The sequence below is a fragment of the Suillus fuscotomentosus genome (assembly GCF_016647785.1).
Source record: "Suillus fuscotomentosus strain FC203 chromosome Unknown F5891scaffold_3, whole genome shotgun sequence".
Lineage (NCBI taxonomy): Eukaryota > Fungi > Basidiomycota > Agaricomycetes > Boletales > Suillaceae > Suillus > Suillus fuscotomentosus.
In genome coordinates, this window is record NW_024539515.1 from 270,130 (window position 1) to 296,402 (window position 26,273).

Sequence of the window (26,273 nt, forward strand, 5' to 3'; positions counted from 1 at the left end):
GACTAGTCAGTTCAGTTGAGTGTCGTAAAAGAATGGGTGGTCGTGAAGCTCAACGGGAAAGACAAGAATATATAGTATGTAGTAAGTAATAGGGTAAGGTATGCTCAGAATGGCAACGATATTTAGATGTCGTGGGAATGCTGCAAATCTCAAATTAACTGGCAGGCTGGAGCCTGGAGGGCACGCCAACGCTGCACAGGGTCCAGGTTAAAAGATCGGCGCAAGACGGTACTATGCTGCAAGGGCAGCAAGATCATAATAATATATATTCAATCGTATGTGTACCCTATGTCGCGGAATGACACAGCATTAGCAGTAATAGTGCTAGCAATCAGTGCGTAATTATAAGTATGTGCAGAAGACAGACCTGAAACGATGCAAGTTAGAAGTACAATACATGTTCTATACATGACGTCCATGAAGAAAACGCATCCTGCGGAAAAGATTATTCCAAGCCGACAATTTTTAGAACCAAGTCAGATATCCAAGCAGCAATCTTCGACCAATGAACTCGATTGGGAGCCAAGAACTGGAAGCTCGTTGTGAGGCCATCCATACCCAAGTCTTCCAGTTTTTGCTTCAGGCTTTGCGCTGGATTGCCTTCGTCCACTGTACTGAGTGTGGATACAGACATCGAGTGTATCGATCCCAGGCGCAGTGAGTCCTGTGCATTGCGGAAGATGCTCGTTACAGCTCTAATAATTGCAGCATTGGAGGAATTGGCGAAAGCATCTTTGATCCTGTCCTGCAGGATGTCATAGCTGCCAAAGAACTATCAGCACGAGAGAATTGATCATAAATTAGGACTTGCATAATTGAAACTGATTCGGGGTGTGCAACCCCAATATCTGCCAACAAATTATACAAGATTTCGGTTTCGGCATCATCCCCTTGTGCAGTGGTCAACAATGTGCTCGCAAACGAGACGGTGAGGAGTGCAGATGTGCTATCTGTCAGAGATAGCAATTCGACGGAAACGCGAGGAACGAGAACATTTTGACGAGAGCGAGAGGAGTTAGGTGCTGGCAAAAACTCTTCTCCTTTACAGTCTTGCAGGAGCTGTACGTAAGCCTCGTGTGTCGTGCAGAAGGGAAGCAAGGCGATGAAGTAGCCAAGCGCATCTGGACACAGGCCTGAAGCGGAACCATCCTCAGATTGGTTATCACACCGCGCGGTGACTGACAACAAACTTCGCAGAACGAGTTCGGCAGAGGATCTGAGGTGATTGTGGCGGACACCCTTGAAGATAATGGCGGCGAGTGTGAAGGAAAAACTAGAGTCAAAAGAAAGGCAGAGCAAGTGATCTAGTTGGCAGACAGTGTCTTCTAATGAAACCCGACCGTCCAGTAGCACGTTGGGTATCGAACTGCCCTGAAAGGCACCGTGCTTTTCCAGCGTCTCAACTGTCGCGCGCATGAGCTCAGCAGCGTCTGAATAAAACGCAGTGTAGCTGGATTGCAGCAAAGCGACAGCCAACCAGAAAATCTGGCAGAGATACCGGGAACCTTCGGTGAGGGAAGGCACTACTTTGCAAATGCACCGTAGCATGCAAACCACCGCTATCGTGTCGGATTCTGTGGACTGTCCTAGCGCGTTCTTGAACGCCACCAGCATCTGATACACTAGATCGTCGTCAACATCGGATGTTGCAAGAGTGCCCAGGACGAGGAAAGCGCGTGACTGAATGACCGCTGGTAACTGGAATGCGGTTGATGTCGCTAGACTCATCCACCGTGCGCGCCAGATATTGAGCAGGCCTGACATATTATTTTGAACAATCCACGGTGTCAAGCATGGGACTCACCTCTTGAGCCAGACGTCACCTCCATCACCCGGACAAGTAGACGAGTCAAAGATTCTTGAGAGTCAATCACTGCCTTATCGTTTGGAGGATCATAACTGCAGTATTCACTGGTGCACGACTGACGAGTGAGACCAAATAGCGTAAGGTTATCCACTTTGATGAGCTCGTCGATCAGAAGACGCAATTCAGGTGCGCTGGCATCCTCGGCTCGCATAAGGTATACAGACTGAAGGAAGTTCATGATTATGCCATACAATGACTTGCGAACTAACGTCTGTCCTGTGCCCGCGATGAGCGTGACGATATGGAAGATGTCGGGGATGTATAGTTGATCATATGCTGCTTGTTTCGAGTGGTTGCTGGCTACAAGCGCAAAACGAGCAAGGGTGGCAATCTCGTTCCAGTGGACATTCTCTGGCAGTGTCTTGGACGGCTTAAGGGAAGTTTTTCCAAGAGCTTTTCTTAATTTTGAGAAAATTCTTCCCCTGACGTTGATGGACGACAAGGCAGCAGTTGACCTTGCGATAGTCTCGCATCTTCGGGACCCAATGCCGCCGTCAGATGCAGCACGGATAAGCTCTTCGAGAACTATGTAGACGAGAGTCGAATCCTGACGGCTAATTTCTACCCAGATGTGTCTGTGAATCATGGAATTTATCTACGATCCATTAGTACTCAGGGGCACCTTAGTGACTCGATCTGGACTTACCTCTAAGTCCGAGATGGTGAGGTCAATCAATGAACGAATGCAATCTCGCAGCCTCGCTCCCGAGTGCTCGTACAATGAACTTGTCGGATTGCAGAACTTTGCGAGGTTCTTCACCCAAGGACTCATATACTGCAAGCAGGTGATACGCTGAGCAGCAGTGGCCTTGTCCATGCCGGCGGATATGACAGAGATGAAATCGAGTGTGAGTTTAGGTGCAAAGCCAGCTAGGCGGTCACTCAGTCCAATGACAAAGGTAGATATTTCTCCAGGTATAATTCCAGCTATATCGAATTTGAGCGTTTGGATTGAATAACTTGAGGAGTTACTCACCCTTCGACACAATGATGGGGTTCTTGTCATAGTTTAGATATGAACAGAGAGCGCCCAAAAGGTCATAGGCAGCTCCACGAAGTCCCTCATCTTCCGAGTCGATGTTAAGCATGCCTACATGGAGTAGCGTTGCGGAGATATTGGAGAACCTTGGGAACCTATCCATACGGAGATAGCGCGTATCCCTCAGTTGACTTTTGGCCGCACGAATGGACTGGGATATCGAGTAAATCAATCGTCGAGAACGTTTCGTAACAACTATCTTGATCTCACCTTGACGATGTTATCACGCTGTGGTGAGGAGAAGTAGGACGTTACACCTTGCTTGCTTCTGCGGATGATGAACTCGTAGGGATCGAGGCCAGTAGATACGTTGTAGGCATCGCTAACATCAGCAAGAGAAATAATTTCCGTCGACTTGCAGTTTAAGTTTGGAGAGATAACAGCTGCACGAATCTATGGCGCATAGATTAGTCGCCGCTTCCTACAGTTGACGTGTCGATGACATACGGAAGTAACCCGAACATGAGTGTCCGCAACCTCCATAGTTACCGGCATGCGCATTTCATGGGCTTGCCTCATGGTAACTTCCGTATAGCCGGTGATACCTTCCTCCTCCAAGGAGGCTGGCGAAGTGATGAGAGAAATAACCTTGTATACAATAATATGTTTCCTTACTTGGATATCGAAGTGCTGTAAGACTTTCCTGTGGGACATACTGCAAGAGTTCGGCAATTGACGAGCAGGCCCTTACCCCACTTGAGAGCATGGTTCCTAGATGAGAGGTTCGTGAGCTCATCAAAAGAGGGCGAAACTGTTCCTACCTGACGAAATGTTATACATCCGCCTCAGATACTTCTGGGTGAGCGAATTAGGGTTCAAGATATATGAAGTTAGAAAACGACGTCGGATATCAATCGGAATGAGTTGCGAGCAGGTGGTTAGCCATTGCGCTGGTATTTCAGAAGTCGAAGTGAACGAGGTACAGTCTAAGACAACCTCGAACTTCCGGTCTTCGTAAGCGGGCGACAGCAATGTCTATTGCGCGGACATCTTCAGCACATCATGAATGAAGTGTTCTAAAGTCGCGTACCTTCAAACTGTGGTACATCAACAACTCGATGTCCAGAGCTTCGACATCAATCTGGCAAACTCGCAGAACAAACACGGCAGGTAAGTCCTGTATGGGGTCAGCAACTATGGAAAGACGAACTGTATAATACTGACAAGAGGAACGTCTGCGGCTACGAAGATGTCCTGGACAGACTCAATGCTGCGGTGAGCACAGCGATTCATTAAGTCAATAAATTCCCGGTGCTCGGTCCGAGGAAGTTTTGAGAAACGAGGAACCTCAGGAACTTCTTGCAGTTCTACAAGCAAATTACAGAGGTGCTCCCATGCAGACTTTGCATTAGCAGTCGATGCATCTTCTTCTCCAGAGGCATTGAGTTTAGCGTAACTGAGTAACTCTTTACCGATCTTGTCCGCATGCTTGTCCAAAAAGCGATGGAGAACAATTGTGTCGGTGTCATCGGCTGTCGTGCCCAACCATTCGGTAGACTCCTCATCGATAGCAGTAGAGGAGAATTTCTATGAATGGTAAGGCTCCTGAAATAACTAGCAGTTATGGGACTAACATTGACTTCGCTCAGATAACGCGTGATGCTCTTGATGTTTACACCCAAAAACTCGTTCAAGCAAAGCATGTGAGCCTCCTTCGCGAATAAGATGTTATTGGCAAGGTTCTGCATGACCTTTGCTATTACCATTAAGCCCCGGCGGATGACTCCGCCATCATCTCTGGGCACCGTAACATCGACAATCTCTGGGGCAACGATCGCGGGAGAAATGAACCTGCACAAGAATTTAGCACAGATTGATTTGCTGGGATGGATGAACTGACCGAAGAAATATAAATGCACCAAGGGCAGCGAATTTCGATTCCGGCCAAACTTGATAACTAAAATATCATCAGCAATCGCTCATGCTTCGAGAAGGCAAGACAACTTACACTGATTTCGCAAGGTGAGCGCAAACTTCTCGAATCATCCTGAAAGTGATGTGAGCAGACAGCGAACCCATAGGTGTATGGTCACGTACGGCGGTAGGGCAGGGACAGAGGAGGTAATGATATCGAGGAAAGACAGGGCAACCAACTCGACATTCCTCTTATTTTGTTCAAGCTTGTCTCGGTTAGCTTTGGCGGGGTCTAGATCATACGCGTGACCTGCGGGCATAGACGTCATAGTCTTGATGAGAGGAACGATCAGACCCCGCAGATAGTTGTACCCGTGTATCCGCGCAAACGCTGAGAGGAATCGCGTGCACGTCGAATTCCCACGGAAAAGATCCACCTCGCTAGCTGTGGGGCTCGGTGAGTGGTCAGTTCTGAAGCGCAAATGATTGACTTACAAGTGTGAGCTATTTCTCGGTCAATCATTGTTTTCAACAAGGCAACGAGTGACGCTCTCGTGTCGAATATATTCATTAGCACGGAGATCATCATGTCGACCTCATTGGCAGGACAACACTCGCAAATTACCATTGCAAGCACCATCTATAAAGGTCGTGAATACTGATCGTGAGATAAGAAAGATAACCCCCACGTCAGATCCTTTGACAAGCTAGACATACGAGTTAGCTGTGCTTTGAAGAAGACGAAAGGACGAGAACACACCTCTCGTAGTTGATCTCGGCGTGCTTGCAATTCAGGATTTCCTTGCGCCTCGAACTTGGTACCCTGCCCAAGTACTCGAGCAAAGACATTGACAAAGATAGTTCGCTTCCTCGTATCACCATCATATGCAGAAGCAATGCAATGTTTGACGGCGTTCTCCGAGTTTGAGGTGACGAGATGCGAGAGGCCTGTAATGACCAAATCGCGAATGTCAGCCTCTCTCTGAGAAGCTTGCATTTTCTGAAAAAAAACATGAACTGCTGATGAACCGGCACAGAACTATGGAAAGTTACCTTCTGCAGAGATGGGACGTCTGAAGTACTGTCGGGCACCTTCAAATGATCAGCCTCATTCCCAAAATGACATCACGAACGACTTACTATGGGGTCAGACTGGCATATGTCCAAAGCTCTCAGTAAACCATGGGAGTACCGGATGAACAATCGTGACACCACGTGTCCAGAGTCATCGTTGTCATTGGAATTATTATCGATTGGTTGGAGTTTTAAGCGTTCAAGGAGCTTGACGACTGTGCGAAGAGACGCAAAGTTCAACTCGTACTGGAATTGGACAGCTTCGGGGTCGGTATTCTGAGATATTTAAGTGATAGTCTGAACCTAGAGCTGGGTGGACGTACCGATGTTGGATCCTGGAACCAATCCATCACGATATCAATGATGCGATTGCGCGATAGGTCATCCTTACGCAAGGTCACCGTGTCTGTGCGGTGGCAGATACTATCACAAAGGGCGCAAAACTTGACTCGAATCCGATACGATACTGGATCGTTGAAACGTGAGATAAATCCGACGAGGATATGCAAGATCGACCCTAGATCAATACTGAGAGCTTCGTCAGGTGGCATTTGTGCATTCTCGACAAGTGATTTCAGGACTGAAATCAACTACGGAAAACGATTAACTCTGGATGATATTTGCCAGTCACGAACTCGTACCTGATCCAAGAATAATCCATATTCATCCTTAAACTCGGAACCTGCTCCAGCCGTAATGTTCCGCGTGATCCTGGCAGAATGACTTTGTCAAGTTTGCAGGAATATTGCTATGAAAATGTACCCACTCGTCAAGATGTCTGAACAACTTTGAAAAGAGACGAGGGCTAAGTTCCGACCCAAGAGCTTCACGCGCAACTTCCCGAACGCGAACAACATCGTCAATAAGGGCATTGGTCAGGAACTCGATGAAAAGAGCAACGAGGTCTGCCGGGTCTCTTAGAGAACGCATGTCATCAAGTAAAAACTCAGGAGGGATCACAGCAGTAAGGGCACCAGGGTCGTGCTTTTCTTGCACGGTAACACCACCGAAAGCGGCCAGGAACAACGTGAGGTTTTTCCATTGAATGAATTTCTCCTGTGCGAATGTCACTTCTATAAATGCAAATACCTTGGAAATGAAGATACCTCGATAGACATGACCTGCTCATGCTTGCTCAAATGAGAATCGTCGAAGGCTGCTGCTGCTGCCAGCGGATTCTGCACGATAAACTCTGAAAGTGCACTCCATCTATAAAAGCATTCTTCCCAAACAGCAATGTTAATAGGCGACGAATTCGCGACCAAACGCAAGAGCTTTCTGACACGTCTCTGCTCTCTGACGCGTCCTGCAACAAAAATTACACCGAGAACGAATTGAAAGTGAATGACACGCACCAACGATGATGACGCTGGGGTCACCGAGCTGTTCGTATATCGGGTTTCGCTTTGAACGTTCCTCTTCAGTGAGGCCGTGGTTAACAGGAGCTCCAGGTTGCCGCTCAGCTTGTGCGATAAGACGAAGACCTTGGGCAGCAAGTTGCGAGACATCACTGCTGACTGATGTAAGAGATACTAAGAATGCGATCTCGCACATCGCGAAGGCTGGTACACGGTCCTTGTCGAATTGCATGCCATGAGCATGGTTATCCTGCATGAGAATATCCGTAAGGTGGTCCATATCAACTAAAGAAGCCGATTCACCTCGCTTTTCCGGTGGTAACATTCGACGAGCTGATGAGCGACATGTATCCACAGCCTCTGGCTATCGGGATCAAGCCTAGTCAGCAGCAACCTCTTTGCAATGCACATCAACGACATCGGCCTACAAATACACGTCAGCGAATCGCGAAATGCAAGCAACCATTATACCAACATCGCATTTTTCATCCACCCTTCAATCATCTTGTAGTAAGGGTCAGTCGGAGGCATCTTGAAGAAGAGATCCGTGAGATGCTGGTGCGATGTCGCGGCCGATATTTTGACAGCTGTATCAGTATCTGAGTCATGGACTCGTGCAGAGATCGAATCCCAGCCTTCCACATCTGTGTCCTCAATGTTGGCGATATAGTAATCTGGCGATGCCCGTAACAGTGCAAGAACAGAAAGGAGCATGAGATCTTTGTCAATCAGCGTTTCGGATGTGAAGCGTTTGGCCTTGGGCCGAGACGCTGCACGACGAATAGCCCCATCACTATCGTATTCGCTAAGCCGCATAGAAGAGTTCTGTACGTCAAGGAAATTAGCACGACAAGCAGTTGCAATATCGCAGGTATATAATTACCTTGTAGATACTTCTCAAGCGCGGTGAGATGGCGAACTGGAGTTTCTCTAATGATTGCTGCCAAGGAACACGGGGTGCCTATAAAAAAGTTCAGAAACCGTGAAGGCGTCGCAGTATTCCTAGTACATACCTCTGTTGACAAGGTGGTAGCAGCCTTGATGGCACAAATTTTCACTGCGTCAGACCGCTCAGGCTCCAGACAATCCAAGAACAACGATATTGATTCCTCTTCCGGCAGGAAACGGAATACAGCAACGAGTGCCTCAGCATAGGTGGCGACGTCGATCTCATCAAAGGAGTCCCAGAATGGCTTCTGCCCGGGTGACTTCTGCAAGGTCGACTACAAAGAGTTAATAATGGGACAGTTTGGATCATAAGATGTCACCATCACCTTGATTTCATGCGAGATGTCAGCTGCAATATGTCTGAGGGGCATTTCGCCATCAGGCGATATCCGAAATCCAGCTCTACACATGTCGATCGCACACACGAAAGAGACATCGGAGAGCTTTGAATTCGTGTTCGAATGCCTGAGTAGGTCCTCTACGAAACGAATATCCTTCGCGAAAACAGTGAGATCAAGCGATACATCACTTTACGTCAAACTCACCCTCCTGTGACTGGATTTATGAGTGGAGAAGTTGGTGGAACGACTCTCGACATCGATCTGATAATCTGGCGACAGGCGCTCAGCAGCGAGACAAGCAAGGACGGTCAAGGTTGGCCAAAGCGCACGCTCTCGACCAGGTTCGTTTGCGGAGTGCAGGAGGTCGAAGACGCGCTCCGGTGCGCCTTCAAGTCTCCCTCTTGATCTCACTGCCTCGTTATATTCCTGCGGGCACATCTCAATCCAATTCCAGATTGCCATACGTAATGGGATGGCAACCGCTGTCTGGGCTTGTCGTTTCATGTTCACCAGAAGAGACGAAAGCTCATGCAGAACTTGAACTAGTCGCACTCTGTCCATCGCGCTATGCGTCATGAGCTGCAGATCGATCGTGTCGGGGTTGTCCTCCGTTGTGTTGGCGAGGAAGTGGATCTTTTGGCGTATTCGGTGGAAAACAACCAACCAATTTGACGCAGAGAGATGATATACGATTCGTCCTGCAAACTTGCTGATAAGAAGATTGAGCGCAAGTGCGGATTTGACAAGCGCCATATGAGTTCTCTCGAACTGAAACGTGCGGCCTAGCTGCCAGTGCCCTGAAGTTACGCTGGCACCTGATTGGAATGACGCGGATGAATTCCTGAGCTTCAGTATCGGCTTCGATCCATGAGATATGTGAGGAGGTAGTAAGGGGCCATTGTTTCCCGTGTAATCGTCGAATGCCGAAGACTCGGTCGGCAAATCCACAGATTCAAAATCGTGCAATGATGCGTCAGGAGCCAAGTTTGAAGACGACATGAGTCGAGCTTCCGGCGCTGCTGTCTGACGGAGGTATAGAACCATCACGCTCAGGATATAACGTGCACAATTATCGTCAAGAGGATACGCCTCTGTCCATGGAGGTGGCGTAGATGAGGAGAACTCAGTGGAAGCTTGGCGAATCTTCTTGCCCTGCTGACTCGAAGACGGCATTGGCGATTCGACATGACCAGGAGCCTGGCTGCCATTCTGGGGTTTGGACCCGCGAGAGGAACGCGTGTCGTCCTGTTCGTGTCGGTGATTCCATCTTGATGTCATGCATACCGACAAAATCTTCAGGATAAATAGTTGAGATTGTAATGCTTCGGTAGTCATTTGTCCATCTGCATCAATTTGCTGTAATAACGCGCATATAAGCACCCACCCAACACCAGAAGTCACAAAAGTACCTTTGCGAGCCGTTCAAGTAGTTCGCTTAGCGACCAAGCTATTATGTCTAACGAGTCGTGCGCGATCTCCACCAACGCGCATACTGCTCTTTGCGTCGCAGGATCCGACTCGACAATATCTAGAGAAAGGCCGGAATGGATTGGTAGCTTTTGCGTAATACGATAACTCAGAGTTGATCAAATGGTTCTAGTGGATAAAGTAACCTACTTTATTCTTTATTCTGTTGTTTATGAGGGCTTGTACTACCATCTTCTGTTGCGGAGTAGTAGACGCGCCCGAGTAAGCTATGGAAGGCGGATGGATTGACCCGCCGTTTCCTGTGAGCATATGATGAGAGTCGTTGCTTCTATGGGCCCTGTTTGAGCTCTGAGCTGAATTTCCATGCTCTGCCGAAACAGATAGACGGCGGATAGGCATGGCTTGAATATGCCTACCGCCAGTACTAAGTTAAAGCAGTTTTGTTCGTGAGCTGTGTTTTGAAATTGTCGTTGCAGTGCGACCAAAAGTTCCGGTCGGATTACGTAAGGCTCAGGGATGAAAATCATCCATTACATAGTACTAAGTATAAACATTCAGGACATAATCTAAACTGCAGCGGTTGAGTAAATTTCCTCGATGAGACAGATCACTGAAAACAAAACACGAGGTGCCATCGCAGTGATACGGTACAAGGAGTACCCGAGACTATCTGAAAGTATAATCTGGTGGTGACCGTGACGTGCTGAAGCTGATGGCCGCAAACCTCGGCGACACAGCAATGTACTGTAACTGTGAGTTGCGATTGGTATGGTGCAGAAGACACCATTTGCACTGCTGTAGATAGGATGCAACCGCAGTTTCCAACCAGACTCTAGTGAGGGCTGTGATTCAAAGAAGCCAACGAAAGGTCACCGGTCATGATTCGCCGGAGACAAAGAGTCCGAACTGAACAAGGTTGAAGCACCAGCAGTTGTGGGATCAGATGCAGAACACAATCTCATTGAGTTCTTCCCATATGTGATGGACAGGAAACACGTTGCAGGGTAACATCATGAGCGCCCAAGGGTTCAGAGGAAACGAGGGTATATATCAGGAGAACACGCTGGTTGATCCAGTAATCGAGGGACCTGGGCGCTTATCAGGGACACCGCCACTAAAGCATAAATATGGACCTACATTAACTTCTGGAAAACGCTGAATCAACTTCACAGAAAGGCAAGGAGGGACCAGGCCAACGTTATTCATGGACATTTTGCATTGTTCGAGTGGCCATTGTTACCTGGATTAGGTGAGTGCACCGTATCAGCGGCTGTGCCTAGCAGAGATGCCATCACTACTGACGACTTGATGAGATGTAAAGCATAAACGGTAGTAGGCTGCAGGTACGTGTAATCCTCCAGGCATGGATGAGTTGAATAATGGGCATTTGGTATGCTCGACAGCAGTGACCAATACGTTGGTCCAAGGTCCACGATCATCAGTGAAAATGAGTCTCAAACGCTAAATCGTACTCCGCTCTACCATTATACTGGCCCTGGAAACTAATCAGACAGCTACTAGTACAATCTTTACTCTGCCACGAGACTTCTAGTACGTCCAATCTCTCTATTCTCATCGACGTGCTCGACGTACTCCCAGTTGCCATCTATCTTACAAGACACTAAAACAATCTTTGTTGCACTTCGTCTTGCATTGCATCGCTATCAATCAGTCTTATTTTCTATTTCTATTGCTCTCTTGCAGTCGTTTTTTACTCGCTTTTTCTTTCACATTTTTTTCAGAGCACATCTGCCCTCTGCTATCCACTTTTTGTTCGCAATTCACAGTTTCCTCCTTTCATTCGTCCTTTGATCTCCCTCTCGTCGTAATTGTGCGCAATTTCCTATTGGTCGTTTCAGACTTGACTTACCTCTTGATTAATTCAGATATGTCTCGTATTGACTTTCACGACTTTAGCTATCCTCCTGGTGTGGCATACTCTCGTTCAGCCGCAGATATCGACCACCACATGTCCAACCATTATCCTTCCAATTCTCCTACTCATCCTGTGTCAGGAGATCGACGTACGTCCGGCGGATTAGGTGTCTATCTTCCCAACACGAGCAGTTCGGCATTAATACCCCACTCTATTGGTATTCACCCAGACAAGGAATACAGCAGTATTGGAATAATCCCAGAAGCATTTCAAGCTGCCCCAAATAGACACACATCTACCCAACACTTCTCATCTTCTAACCACCACCGTCCTCCCATCCCACACAGCAGCTCGCCCGCCGCTCTCTCTATAAACACCAATTACTACAACGCCCCCTCCGACGCTGAGCGTGAAGGGTACCTCCATCGCCAGTTTCAATCGTTTGCACCGTCCGGCGATCTCGCTCTGCCCGCCAACTCCAACTCCGGCCCAAACATACTACGCTCTACTCTCTGGTGGGGCGAACTCGAACCTTGGATGGATGAAGAATACGCAAAACAGGTTTGTGCTCTGATGGGTTGGGACCCAGTCACCGTCAAAGTTCCAAACCCCAGCCCAGACGCCGTCGCCCCTCAACCAACCAATAACTCTGGTTACTGCTATCTCACGTTCCCCTCACCAGCTATCGCTTCTTCTGTTCTCAACCAAGTGAACTGTGGCGGGAGTGCGCAGCCAGTCACAATGCCAAACTCAAATAAGCCCTTTGTCCTTAACTGGGCTTCTTCTGCTCCCACCGGTTCAATTGCGCCTTCTTTCCAAACAGCTGGTGTAATTGTCCCTACGGCACAACCACAGTTCCCGAAAGAGTACAGCATATTTGTTGGTGATCTTGCACCAGAAACTTCCAATTCAGACCTCGTGGCCGTGTTTCGGAACCCAGTGCTTGGTCTACGGAATGATCGTGAACCCAAGTTCATTCGGCCTTTCTTGAGCTGTAAGAGTGCCAAGATCATGCTCGATCCTGTAACTGGCATATCGCGAGGGTATGGGTTTGTACGGTGAGTCTGTCGTGCAACGAGACGAACAAACTCATAGTCCCCCCTTCGCACACAGATTTACCGAGGAAGCGGACCAACAGCGTGCACTGATAGAGATGCATGGCCTGTACTGCCTTTCACGCCCAAGTCAGTCATCTTCGTATCCTACTTCGGGCAAGTTAATAACGCGATTTTTTTTTGCAGTGCGAATATCTCCTGCCACGGCCAAATTCAAGCCGCCTCCTATGCCAACGGATCTTCCCCAAATTCAGTTTCCTGGTTCCCCTACTTCTGATCAGCGGACAAACCCAGTGACGGTAGCCCTCCCCCTTGGTGTTCAGCCAAGGAGCGTCTCTGCACCTATGGCAGCTTCGACGAGCGCCGGATCTTCGTCTTCATCTTCGTTGGCCAGCGTGCCCGTTGGTTCCTCCGCTTCGGGCTCAGCGTTGAGCGGTTCAAGCTCTATACCCTCCCTTGGATCTGAGGCCAGCACAACCGCGTCTTCAGGAGTCTTGTCTTCGATGTCGTCGGATGAGATGCTTGGTCTCTCCGCCAATGTCCTTGCCCTCGCCCACCAGTATGCCAACGGTGGCTCCATTAGTAACGCCAAAGGTATCGTTCCTTCTAGTTCGGCATATGACTCACAAGATCATTCCGTGGCACCGCGGTACATTATCTCTGAAGAGTCATGGAAACACCACGCCCAGGCCCGTGCTATCCTTGGCAACCTCATCGGGCCGAATGGCGAGCAGCTCACTTCTACCGACCCCTATAACACGACTGTTTTCGTCGGTGGGTTGTCGCCTTTGATTTCTGAAGAGACCTTGCGGACGTTCTTTACTCCGTTCGGCGAGATTCACTACGTGAGAGCATTCGCGCTATTGGTGGGACGCTAATGTAGCGGTATCTGTACAGGTGAAGGTGCCCGTCGGCAAACATTGTGGTTTTGTTCAGTTCGTTCGAAAGGCTGATGCAGAACGGGCTATCGAGAAGATGCAAGGCTTTCCTATCGGAGGGAGTAGAATTCGATTGAGCTGGGGTAGAAGTCAATGTGCGTCCTCGTATGTTGTGACACGCCCAACTGACTAATGGTGATATCATAGATAAAGCTGCGCAAGCTGCTGCGCAGGCAGCTCAGGCAGCCGCACTTCAGGCTCAATTCCAGGCTCAGATGTCATCTGCGCAGGGCCAGGCTCCTCAGAGTCAGATGACGCCAGAACAGGCGATTCAACTCTTGCAAAGGCTTGGTCTGTCAGGCCAAGGTCAATCGGGCGGTGGAAGTGATGCATCGAACCGCAATTACACCGACGCTGCAAAAGGCAGTGGATACTCTGAGGAAAAACTAAGGTCGCTCATCATGAACCAGCCACTCTCTGACAGTCAACTGCCGTACGATGTGTGTCCAGGGGGGTCCGGACCACGCCCACCATCAAACATGAGTTCTGTGGAACACCATAGATCACATCTCACGTCCTCGTTCTCTCCTTTCTCCCCGGACCCGAATATGTACACACGGAGAGGTTCAGACAGCTACGATCTGCTGCCCCATTCCATGAACCCGTCGCGCTATGATAACATCATAGAGTTCAAGGCTGCGACTGCCCATTCCAATGAGAGAGCCGTTCCTCCTGTACGTACACCAAGTGGGTCCCAGCGATATGTTCCGTTCCTGGATGGCTCTGCCAAGACGTTTGAGGGCGGGCGTTGCATAACGCGCCAAGAACCAATCTCTCGGCCGAACTCCAGTCAGACATCATCACAAGGACGCTCGAGCCAATACGATGTGCAGGAACACGATCCCATCCACGATCTCAATGGCACGCTTGCAAGCTTGGATCTCGACCAGCATAACACGCATCCGTCGTCGTCGTCGTCATCTTGAGCAGCGTGATTCAGAACGCTCCTCGCCTTCGCCACTGCGCCCTAATTCGAATCCCTTCTTTTTGATTTCGCTGCTCAATTTCATCTCCTTGTTTCGTTTTGTTTGTCCGTTTGCCTTGGACCACGACATACTATCACACTGGATCATGAGCTGGGTTATGCTCCTATTGTCGGTCACCCGTTATTTGCTCTCGAGATGTGCCTATTACGATTTGTTTCGATTCCCTCTGCTACCCTCTCCTCTTCCGTCTCCATCTGTGTTTGATCTGTCTTTATTACGCTTGAGTCTGTGAAAGAATGAAGTCTACATACATCCTGTCTAAAGTAGTACCAGCCAACAAATTTTATAGTAGTACCCACTTCAGTTACTACCTTTACCTGTTTGTTTTATACTGCTATACGCTTGGAAGTAATTGTCCTGGTAGGATCCTGCACGCATACGTTAAATCATTGAATATCATTAAGGCATACCAACCATCGTACAAAAGGGAGACAAAAGGAATTGAGTCATGAACAAATAGAGCTGATAAGATATCCGTGAAAATACATGGATAGATATAGAGCAACAAAATAGGAACCGTCCACTAGAGAATCAAAATAAGTAAAAGATTATACATCCGCGATACTGGCTAGAAGACCTGCACGACCTGTGCCGGAAAGGGACTCGCCCACTTCGTCACGCAGTGCAGACCCAGATGCCTCAGCATTATTGCTGGAGCCAAGTCTACCAACAACATCGCTTTGAAGTTGCATAGGAACGAAAACGACCTTAGTGTTACCAGACTTGGCCATCTGCTGCAGAGCCTCCAGCTGACGGATTTGCATGGCAGCTGGTGATGCGAGGATATCGGCTGCTTGGCGCATAAGGCGAGCAGAATCAACTTCTGCGCGGGCTGCAATGACCTTGGACTCTCCAATACGCTTCTGTTGCGCAGCAGAAGACAGAGAAGCGGAAACTTCGGGGCTGAAAATGATATCCTTGATCAGGATACCTTCAATGGCAACACCCCATTTATCGGCAACGTCACCGACAATCTCAGCAATCTCGAAGGCGATAGCCTCGCGCTCAGTTACGACACTTTGAACTGCGCGGGCACCGACAACGTGCCTCAAGGTGGTCTGAGCACGTTCGATAAGCGCCTGGCGTAGATCACTGATACCAAAGGCAGCACGATAAGGGTTAATAATCTGGAAGTAGATGACAGAGTCACTAGGGGATGGGTGCCGTAATGATCAATTGATGGATGCAATATATGAATATAAAATTAGCGCACATTTCGACATTAACATTGTCACGAGTGATGACGGTTTGCCTGCCAATGGCGCTAATTTGAATTTTGACATCGACAATACGCAAGTCTTCCGTGCAGACATTAACCTGTACGAGACCAGGGTCGACCGACTTGTAAAAGTGGCCAAACCTTGTGACCAGACCAACCGAACCTTGACACGGAATCCTAGTCAGAACATGATTTGAACATTGAAGAGTGCAGTGCATACCTTGTTGGACATTTCGGAATGGGTTTGGGAAAGGGCAGCAAGGAATGGCACCGCAGAACCCGACACAGGTGCCAAGACCTTGCAGGAATGACCCATAGAAGCCATGAGTGACCTATGCTGATATGAGAGAGATGTATCACATAAATGAGCAAACGTACCTCCCCAGTACCGAGGTCTTGTGCATACGAGGGCTAAACAAGTCCCGTCAGATATCATGACCTAGATTGCAAAAGTATGGTGTTATTGACCTGCATCTCACTGCGTTTCAAAGGCTGGACGTTGATCATGTGGTTCTTTCCAGCAGACTCTGGTCCATTCCTCCTGGATGCAAGCTCGTCTGTAACTTCAGACATGGTGAGAATGTGTTCAGCGCAACGGGCTGGAACAGACTCTCGACTTACCATGGGGGGCATTATGATCAACTACGTTCCCACGGGAAGAGCTGCCAGTGGGAGATGGCACACGGTCTTTACGATCTTGGTCGCTCGACATTATGTTACAGGTGAAAATGGCAAACTGTCGAGCGAGTTTTTAAAAGTTTTCAATAGGTGCGAGGTAGTAAAACAAGGCGTGGTTCTCACAGGATGTATTATAAGATCCGTTGCATTGCCGTTGCACAATTACTGAGTCAGGCCTAAAGTATGCTACGTCACAGTACTGTGCGATGACACTCCATAGTACTAGCTATCGGCCGCACGACGTAGAAAGGACAACAACGTCCCTCCTTTCGTGTAGGTTGGTCCGCAGTTCAAGCCGCATGACTTGCTGGACAGACACAGCCTTCAAGGTACATGTGGAAAATCTGCGCAGCAACGGTCCATGAGAGATTTCGCCTTTCCGTCGGAACTTCTATCAGGGCTGAATGTTAAATGAGCACAGCTCAACGATTACAGGAATTACCACCCGCCCTTGACCTACTATGGTGACTGCATGCTCAGGAAAGTGGCTCTTGTTGTTCGCTTGGCTTTGTTGGCAAGAAACGACTGAGTTTGAATTTATCGGCTTGAGTGTGCCATCCGAGCACTACGAAGACTAACATACTTTTAAAAAGCCTCTGAATTTCTAGCTAGCCCATGACAAGTACAGACAGAAAATATTGGCTTATGAAAGCCGAGCCAGATTCGCGTGTAGTGAAGGGCAAAGATGTCAAGGTGTGTGTGTTTTGTTCCAAGAGGCGTTCCATAAACGCGAGAGCTCAATATACAGCTCGGTGTATTGCGCGTGCTATAGTTCAGTGTGGATGATTTTGAAGCTGCAAGGGCGACGCCGTGGGAAGGGGTGCGGAACTTCGAAGCACGTAACTTGATGAAGGAAATGTCCATTGGAGACAAGGTGCGTATCCCCTGACCTCAATTTGACATTTCATCAAGCTCGTCAGAAAGATATTATTCTATCATTCCAATTGTAAAAGCCCTGGTCAGTTAGTGATCGTCCTTATGAATTTTACCTTAACGTGTATACAGGCATCGCTGGGTTTGCTGAGGTTTGCTGTCCAGTTCTTTGCTTGCCCTCCATACTCATTCCTTCTCATAGGTGTCGAAGGAAGCGTATCCCGATTGTACGTCCTGGAGATATAAATATCCAAAACATCTTTCTCATAGGCTTGTACTTATCTTATAGACACGGCATGGGATAGGTTCGATTCGACATAATTTTACCAAGCATTTACCACATTGACGTTACTGTTCTTCAGCTCTCACCCCTACTTCGATCCGGTAAATTTGATACAGATTATATTCGTGCGCCCTATTGAGCCGTAGCCTCGGATATTCTATTAGAAAACTAAACAAGATGATCCGAAGTGGTTTATGATAGATGCTACATTCCTATCTCGCGCTGAACATTTTGTCCCGCTGTCTCTTCTCCGTCACATCGCAGAATCGGCGAAATCGGACCCACCAGATGAAATTGCGTATATAGGCACGGATGGAATGAAAGCTGTGAAAGGTACCGAGACTTCTGATTTCGCTCAACTGCCCAACAATGACTCGCTACCATGTGTTTCTCTATAGCGATGCCCCTTGTCACACGCGGACGTTTGAGCGTTCAACGGGTCAGTCAGGAATGTTGGGGGATCATCCAGATGATGTCAGAAAAAGGTGGTTGGGAGGAAATGACATTCGGGAAGAAAAAACCGAGTACATCAACACGCCCAAGACAGCCTGCCACAAAGAATTCTAGGGCGAAAACAAATTCAACGAACAACGACGGCGGTGGCAGCGAAGTTGAGGGGAAAGTCGATGCGAGTGAAGAGCCCGACATAAAACCAAAGAAAGGCAAGAAAAGGAAGGCATCTGATGTCGATACTGGAACTCAGAAGGTCACGGTACCTCACCGACGCTCCGTTCGGACTAAGAAGGAGGATTGACATATCTCTACGATTATGCTGTACTTGTCACTGATCCTTACATTCGGTGGATCAGCTGCGGGCACAGCAAGGTACACTCCTTTCACAATATTAATTGTATTGATTGCCTTGTTGGCGCACTAGGCGCGCCATTTATGCTATTCATTTAGGTCGTTTGCATGACTATTCCTACTATTCCTTGTCTATGTTCCGGAACAGGATAGAACGGCAACTCGTGATCAGATACAGAATGCTAAGGCTATCCGCCACAGCTTTGCCATTATCGATTGATCTGCCGTATTTACCACGGACGATGTACTCCCGCCTCCTAGCTGGTGCATGCTCGCTAGCCTGTTGGGGAAACAGCATACACACAATATCCAATGTGTCATTCCCAATGTCATGTACAAGGACGAGTATGTAACTTTCTCATCACGCCAGAGTGGGAAGAGTCCGCTTATCAAATCCTACATAATAGAACGCACCAGATACTCTAGATAGTAGTCCCGACATATATGGAATGCGGGCGAGACTCGGCGCTGGATCCGACGTGTACATTATTTGAGAACATCAATTGATATCTACGGAAGGACAAGGCCGACCGGTGTGGGCGTTGCTCAAAGATTACAACAAGGATTGACTGTAAAGGATCTTTTGTATTGACCTTCTTTGTAGCCTGAGCATGACACTGAACTCTAACTATTACGTCCTGTTTCTTGATCAAGTATCACGCTGATGCACTCTAACACCTCGTTCCACTTAGACTGTCGCACATTGAAGGTTTCAACACTTTACCTCTTACAAGATTTTAATCAAAAGCAGATCTAAACCTGGCTAGAGTGTTCCAGAGCACCCTAGAGTACCTTTCGAATGTAATTTCACTGGCGGCAAAAGGTGGTAAAATGTCACTTTCCCCGCCGTGTCGTATATTTCGGTCGAGACACCAGGATATCCCGAGCTCGACTTTGATCTTTTTCACACATGGTAAACTCGCCACAAACACGACCGCAACTTGTCATGGTTATTCGACCGGAGAGCATTCGACACAAAAGTTGGTGATATTTGCGTTGCAAACCCCACCTATCAGTTTTTCAGTCATAAGTGGATTTACATTCATAGCGTCGAATACCAAACCAAGCTTCGTAAGATCGGGGTGTGATGACGGTAAGGCCACACGGCCACGGAAATATTGGGTCGTGTCTGCCAGAGATTTTATCGTCAATCAATGACATGCAAACAGATTACAAAGCTCTTGGAACTCTGGAGACTGAAGAAGTGCGTGAGGGGATCGAATGTATCGAAGCTGAACGCATAAGCGACATCGTCTGACGTCTCAGGGTCCGTTCAGTTTGATACACTCTAGACCATCCGAACGTAGAAGATTGTCCCACTTGCGTAGGATGTCGTCCGACAAGAAGAACAGTTTCAGGTTCTCAGAACCACAGCTCCAGCGATTTGCATTGAACAACACAACCTTCTACAATTTCTCTGTCGGAGATCAAAGAGACTAATGATTGGATGACTAATTTGCCGAGGCCAAAGGTACGAAATTGAAGCTCGCCGCCGTCCAGACGTTCCGTGATAGTGAATTCCAGTCGTCGGAGGCCAACAAGGCAAGCGTTACCATCCGCAGCTAAGAGGAAGAGGTTCGCTAACGTGAGGAAGCACGATAGGTAGTACGATGTCGTCCAGTTGTGGTGAATGCTTGACGAGGTCAGGGTCCAGAAGAGAACGCATACTTACATGAATGGACACCACGAGGACATGTTCTACAGGAGAGCGCTTAGAGGTCTGGCATTGACAGCTTCGACCGTGAAGAAAAGTCCATTATGGCATGAATAAATTTCGCATCTATACATCCAAAAACATCTGAATGTCCCAGAACGTGCACCCGGAATGCGTGTTGCTCAAAGTTGGCTCAAAGACTGACCAATCATCCGTGATTACAGGCCTTCATATGATCTGACAGTGATACCAATGAAAACACTGATCGCAGTCGAAACACCGGTAGGACTTGCACATACATTTTGATCCAGAAATCTTGGTTCATGAATCTTGTGAAAGACAAATGAAAAGCGGTCCCAGATTCTCTAGCTCAGCCTAGAGCACATCCAAAACTATATCTTTGAATATGCGGCAGACTTGCAGAGAACAGCTAAAGAACTTCGTGACCCTCCTTGGTTAGGTTGAGGGAAGCGATCCCAATGACACGAACTAGAGTTTATGAAGATACTTTAAACGTCAAAGAAGATGTGTAGAATCTCTGGAATGAGTAGGCAGGCGTTCATCATGAGAATGGGTACTTGATTTAGCATCAAACAAGGTAAAACTCACGAACATGTAGATGGAACAGTTGTTGGTGCACAGACTTGCTCGGCAAAGTGAATAATCATCGAGTGGCTTTCCTAGTAGCCTTGCAACACTCTTCTCTTCCATGGACTGTATGTCAGACTGGTTCGACTAGTGGTAGGCACGAACCTGCTTTATCGTGCTTTCTCCTTCGCTTAAACAGATCCCTTGGCTGCTTGTTCCAGTCGTCGCGTGCCAACATCTTGATATGTATGTCTGTTCAACGTGGAAGTTCAGGGAAGACCATAAGTCCCGTCACAATCACAGGTCATTCAGATTGACTACGTGTCTTTGAACATCTACAAAGGATTTAAATATCGCAATTACCGCCTTGATGCGAAATATTATTTGCGGATCCACCTAACTTAAATTATAAGCCTCAGTTCGTGAAGCTGCAGCGCAGCAATGCTGCCAAGGGCTTGAACATCAAGTACATTGTAAAAAGAGTTAAAAATTGAATGCCGAGTTGATTTCGGTAGGGAAAAGATATTTATTTCACACTCCGTTGGGTGATGAGTACTTGAGTTTGGGTCGAAAAGGACCAAAGTCAACATATGGCTGGTTTTCCCATCTGAGCTGTCACAAGCACTTTTACCGCGTGCACGTCCGCTGGCTATACAGCGTGCGTTGCGTCGCGTTTTTATTGATTTCTCAAGTGATTAATCATCTAGAGTCTATACCGCGATTCTTCATGTCTTTTCTTGCTCTTCTCATCAAACCTTTGGCTTATATCTCTGTTCCTGTTATCGTACTTCGGACAATCGCCTCAGCTTCTCCCGTTGGGCGTTATTATGCTCAACTCACTATTTACCTTGGGACGCTGGCAGTAGTCTCGACATGGGGAGTCTTTGTTGCAGTCGGAATGACGTTGGTGGGTCGCAGGCATGATGTCAACTATGTCGTGGCCCGGTCGTTCTATGCCATTGCTAGTCGTGTTTTGGATATCCGAGTAGAGGTCGAGGGCGAGGAGCATCTTCAGACATGCCCTGTGGTCATGGTGGGTAATCACCAGAGTATGCTTGATATTTTGTATTTGGGAAGGTATGTGTCATTTGCTAAAGAAGCTTATGATGAGTGGTGTGTAACTGACATGGTTCATATTTTGTTCCGCATCGTGCTTGTAGGATGTTCCCCAGGAAGGCGTCCATTATGGCTAAGAAGGAGCTCCAATGGTCACCTCTGGGTCCCTGGATGTTCATGTCGGGTGCTGTGTTTGTAGATCGTGGAAATAGTGCAAGGGCACACGGATCACTCGCAGCTGCTGGAGATGAGATGAAAGCGAAGGGCATCTCGTTGATGATGTATCCTGAGGGCACGCGGCACTGCCAAGAAGTACCGTCGTTACTGCCTTTCAAGAAGGGTGCTTTCCACCTCGCTGTCGAAGCTGGAATACCCGTTATACCTGTTGTTTGTGAGAATTACTGGAGAATTTATCGCAAGGGTGTGTTCGGATCAGGCACGATCAGGGTCCGAGGTCAGTAGGCAATTCTTGACTCGTTTCAATCTATGGCCGCTTAATTTCACTGATATTTTACAGTTCTCCCACCAATTTCAACCGCAGGACTCTCTGCATCGGATGTCCCTGAATTGACGACGCTAGTCCGAGATCAGATGTTGGCAGCTTTACGTGAAATCTCCGTCAGGGTCACCTCAGAAGAAGACATGGAACCGGCCGAACAGCCAGAAATGCAAGCTGAATTGCCACCTGTCGAAGAATCGGATCCCATACCGGCTACCCCTGTCGAGGTTGCATCCGATGAAGTTCCGGATGTGCCAAGCGACGAGGAAGGCAGTGAGACTCCGAGCGTTGACACCTCGTTGTCTCGATCGTTGAGGCAAGAAGGAAGCGCCAGCGAATATGGAACGGAGACGGACGATGAGGGGATGGTAGTTGTCGGCAGACAGCACCACTAGTTGAATAAATGACGTGGCAACATAGGTAATATTGCTGGGTTCTGGAATACTTCCAGTGCATGATACCATTCTTGACTCCATTATATAAATGTTTATAATATGTGGGGATTTCGGACCGACTCTGATATACCAATGGATGTAGTATGGTTTCGTGACTTTAACCCCACAAAGACCACGGGTTTCCCCGCATTTCTTATAGGGTTTACCGCGCCCTTTTCGCACAAGCGCCGATTACCTAAAAGGTAAAAAGAAGATTTCTCGTCGCGTCACACTCTTGGTCATCCTTGCCAGAAGTTGAACGTTGAACGTTGAACGTTTGAACCCCCTTTGTTTGATACCTGATGTATGCATTTTGCAATGCCTGCAAGTTTGGTGTTGTGATAGTTACTATATCCCGAAAATTCTTGTTTCGGGTTGGTCTGGTTACTTTGAATTCTATAACGTCAGCTCGAGCGGTGCGAAATTTTGAAATAATTATTCAAGTCCTTCTCTTATTCGCCGACTTTCGTTCGGGTAACGTTTGTTTCCCAGCTGCCACTCATAAGAGTACTAGTGTTTGGGTTTGCTATTTAAAACAGTTGCCTTCAATACCGCTCTCCTTAAAGTCCTTTCCTCTCTTACCTCTTGAACTTCCTTAATACCCCATCTCTAGTACTTGCGTGTAGTTCAAACATGACCGCAACTCAAGTCCTACCAGGTAATGGCATTCACCACGTTCATTATAACGGAGCCGGATTGACAATAATGTTTCAGAATGCTGGGGTCACCGAGGAGTGAGTCAAATAATTGAATCATGGGCAACACCACTAATAAGCTATCGCAAGGCTTCAGCAGCTTTCCCAGAGAACACACTCGCTAGCTTTGAAGCCGCCATCAACGATGGGGCAGAAGGCATCGAGAGCGGTATTTAATAACCCTGGCCTGTGTTGGTCTCCATAACCTGTATCCCAGACGTTCATGTGTCGTTGGACGGGGTCGTCATAATGTTCCATGACCCGGGTATGTTGAATATTTCACTCTTTTTTCCAATTCGCCCATCCGATGCTGCGTGCGTTCTACAGATCTGGAGAGGACCACAGGATCAAAAGGTTGTCAGCTTCCAATCTAAGGCACGTTCGTGAGCTGACCAATGAATGTAGGCTTAATCAGGGACCGGCATTGGTACGGCAAAGATGGAATGGAACGCATCCGTACTATCAAGCAACCTCAACAATGTATCCCCACGTTCGCGCAGACCATCGCTCTTTTGATGAAAGTAAGTCCCCTTATATCCACGGCGTCCATGCGTTCATCATCCAATCGTTTCGCCCACGTTCTTTGTAGCCCGAGAACCAACATGTCAAGTTTAACGTTGACGTCAAAGTTCAGAATGATCCTGACCGCCTCTTCTCGCTTATGCATGATGTTATCTCAACGCAGCCTGATTGGCAGACGAAGTTGGCTCCCCGTATTCTGCTGGGCCTTTGGCATCCGCGTTTCGTGGCTTTTGCGAAAGCGAGATTACAATATTGTAGACGCTCACACATTGGTGTGAGCCTTTCGATTGCACGGAAATATTTCTGGGATGGGGTGGAGGTTTTTTCGATGGCGTTCGCCTCTCTAACCACCTATGATGGCCAGAAGTGAGTTTCATTCTTGTATCTGAGTGACGGTCCCGTGACAGTACCAAAGGTTCCGGAATGAGTGCAAGGCTGCGGGTAAGAAGATTATGGTATGGACAGTAAATGAGCCGGAGCACATGATGGAGGTCGGTGGCTTTACTTCTACACTGCCACCTCTAGTCTCAAGTTAGGACAGGCTGTACGATGGGGCATTGATGTCATTCTTACGGACGTGACGAAGAAGTGGCTCGAATTGCGTGCCGCTCTTCAAGGTGAGGAACTCATTTACGTGGCGTGGACAATTATTCAGCATGCTATTAGTCAATTACGACTCTATCCTGTCTCAGCACAGCCGGTGGTTCCTCTGGACGACCTGGAAGTTTTATCTGCCCTCTATTTTGGCAAATAGAGCCGCAAGACTGTACCTTGAAGGTGCTGCAGGTCCATTTGACAATTTTGCACCACCCGAGACGTCTGTGACTGTAGTAGCATGATCAACGGGATCTTGGAGAAGTGATTGCATTATGATTTACCATTGACCATTTTCTAGATGTTGACGAGCCTTAATATTTTGATTACACGTCCATTACTTATTACTTGAGCTGGAGGGTATAGAAGCAGATGCCATGATTGCACGATTATGTAATTTGATCGATTGGCGTAAGTTTGCGACATGCTTGGTCACGTCAGATGATATCCTTATGTCAATCGTGACTCCACGGGCCGTATTGAAAATCTACATGTGGCAGAGAGACGGTTGCGCCAATTGCGCTGACTCATTGCTATACTTGCCCCTCTGTTCTGATTCTACTTCTCACCCAGCTCCATCAGGCGCTTGTTTGCGTGTCTCTATGCTATTTATCATTCAAATCACCCGGTAGTCATGAACTCATCAAACCACCACCATCAATCTCGCAGAACGCACAGAAAGCGTTCCTCAGTTTCAAGACTGTCATACGACACAGTACAGACTCTCCCAGAGTACTCAGCTCCGCTCAATCTGAGTAAACCATCCAATTCAGTGTTCTTCGCGGGAAACGAGTTTGATAGACCGCCTGACTACCCTGATAGCCAGGAGGAGGCAGACGCAGACACGGAGGAAGAGGCTGTGGCCTACGCTCCACAACGTTTTCAGCTCATTCCGCCCCGACGCACGGCACTGCACACACGCAGACGCAAACGCCAGTCATTTTCTGTGTCAACCGTCGACCCATCCCTCGACGCGCTGCTTGAGCGCAGTGTGCATGCACTTGAGATGTCAAATGCGCTCATGCAGAGCTCAATCTCCACTCAATGCAGTCTTTCGACGTTGCTCTCATCCGAGGTCGGGCCGGATCCGTTCTCTCGAAGTTCGTGCGAGGAACCTCTCAACGCGAATCAGATTGAACAGCGGTGTGCATGGGACATGGATGACACATCTGGATGAGATATCGAAAGCTGTGGATAGGTTGTTTGACGAGGAGGTTATAGACATCAGTCCGGTCAAGCCGAACGAAGCTGCGATTAGTCAGAGTCTCCCCATATCAAATATGAGGGATTTGCGGTACAGGAGAAGGCCGTCACTATTGGAGCTCAACGGCTCATGCTCAAGCGCTTCACAGCTTCAATTTTCGCTCCCGAAACGTGATTTGCTCGTTGCGCCTGCTCCTAGGGCATTCACCCAGTATGTCGAATCAACAGCTGATCCAGGCATGATAATGCTGCCATCCACCCTGGGGTTACGGGCCTCTGCTTCATCGCGCTCGGCCGATTGGCAGGATCACAGCTTTGTCGCACAGCACGAGCTACAGTCCTCACAGTCATTACCTGTACTATTGGGACAGCCTCAGGATGTTCCCACCCCAGCATACAATCTCCTT

The 26,273-nt window shown here is 48.1% G+C and overlaps 6 protein-coding genes across 6 annotated transcripts; 4 read left to right on the forward strand and 2 right to left on the reverse strand.

Annotated features, from left to right (window-relative positions):
• Nucleotides 1-216: 216 nt before the first annotated feature.
• Nucleotides 217-10,308, reverse strand: F5891DRAFT_999345 (uncharacterized protein; the record flags this gene model as incomplete). Its single annotated transcript, XM_041378538.1, has 32 exons — nt 217-772; nt 808-1,757; nt 1,805-2,462; nt 2,514-2,794; nt 2,844-3,057; nt 3,117-3,299; nt 3,354-3,469; nt 3,522-3,617; nt 3,668-3,881; nt 3,937-4,023; nt 4,071-4,433; nt 4,481-4,697; nt 4,747-4,803; nt 4,855-4,893; nt 4,944-5,205; nt 5,256-5,400; nt 5,450-5,467; nt 5,521-5,799; nt 5,901-6,110; nt 6,158-6,424; nt 6,476-6,545; nt 6,601-6,890; nt 6,941-7,140; nt 7,190-7,442; nt 7,496-7,616; nt 7,668-8,017; nt 8,076-8,153; nt 8,206-8,415; nt 8,467-8,634; nt 8,686-9,837; nt 9,891-10,037; nt 10,099-10,308. The coding sequence occupies 32 exons, from the start codon at nt 10,306-10,308 to the stop codon at nt 446-448; spliced, it is 8,232 nt and encodes a 2,743-aa protein (XP_041232490.1). The 3' UTR covers nt 217-445.
• Nucleotides 10,309-11,546: 1,238 nt separating this feature from the next.
• On the forward strand, nt 11,547-14,852 carry F5891DRAFT_348228 (uncharacterized protein). The gene is made up of 6 exons (XM_041371455.1): nt 11,547-11,740; nt 11,796-12,843; nt 12,899-12,969; nt 13,027-13,685; nt 13,738-13,873; nt 13,926-14,852. Exons 2-6 carry the CDS (start codon nt 11,798-11,800, stop codon nt 14,702-14,704), a joined length of 2,691 nt encoding a protein of 896 aa, XP_041232491.1. The 5' UTR covers nt 11,547-11,740; nt 11,796-11,797; the 3' UTR covers nt 14,705-14,852.
• Nucleotides 14,853-15,261: 409 nt separating this feature from the next.
• On the reverse strand, nt 15,262-16,695 carry F5891DRAFT_1229542 (uncharacterized protein; the record flags this gene model as incomplete). Its single annotated transcript, XM_041369551.1, has 6 exons — nt 15,262-15,913; nt 15,978-16,146; nt 16,204-16,315; nt 16,362-16,394; nt 16,452-16,546; nt 16,605-16,695. 6 exons carry the CDS (start codon nt 16,693-16,695, stop codon nt 15,313-15,315), a joined length of 1,101 nt encoding a protein of 366 aa, XP_041232492.1. The 3' UTR covers nt 15,262-15,312.
• A 581-nt stretch (nt 16,696-17,276) lies between these two features.
• F5891DRAFT_940250 (DUF55-domain-containing protein) lies at nt 17,277-18,571 on the forward strand (the record flags this gene model as incomplete). Its single annotated transcript, XM_041374272.1, has 9 exons — nt 17,277-17,354; nt 17,434-17,535; nt 17,586-17,619; nt 17,667-17,686; nt 17,737-17,761; nt 17,824-17,839; nt 17,897-17,918; nt 17,982-18,150; nt 18,216-18,571. The coding sequence occupies 9 exons, from the start codon at nt 17,277-17,279 to the stop codon at nt 18,569-18,571; spliced, it is 822 nt and encodes a 273-aa protein (XP_041232493.1).
• A 2,885-nt stretch (nt 18,572-21,456) lies between these two features.
• F5891DRAFT_999380 (uncharacterized protein) lies at nt 21,457-22,974 on the forward strand. Its single transcript, XM_041378539.1, has 3 exons — nt 21,457-21,940; nt 22,024-22,373; nt 22,437-22,974. Exons 1-3 carry the CDS (start codon nt 21,591-21,593, stop codon nt 22,811-22,813), a joined length of 1,077 nt encoding a protein of 358 aa, XP_041232494.1. The 5' UTR covers nt 21,457-21,590; the 3' UTR covers nt 22,814-22,974.
• A 242-nt stretch (nt 22,975-23,216) lies between these two features.
• Nucleotides 23,217-25,283, forward strand: F5891DRAFT_348531 (PLC-like phosphodiesterase). Its single transcript, XM_041371457.1, has 11 exons — nt 23,217-23,268; nt 23,345-23,510; nt 23,567-23,586; nt 23,638-23,716; nt 23,765-23,812; nt 23,875-23,901; nt 23,953-24,068; nt 24,137-24,435; nt 24,485-24,560; nt 24,611-24,686; nt 24,736-25,283. Exons 2-11 carry the CDS (start codon nt 23,486-23,488, stop codon nt 24,906-24,908), a joined length of 939 nt encoding a protein of 312 aa, XP_041232495.1. The 5' UTR covers nt 23,217-23,268; nt 23,345-23,485; the 3' UTR covers nt 24,909-25,283.
• The last annotated feature ends 990 nt before the right edge of the window (nt 25,284-26,273 follow it).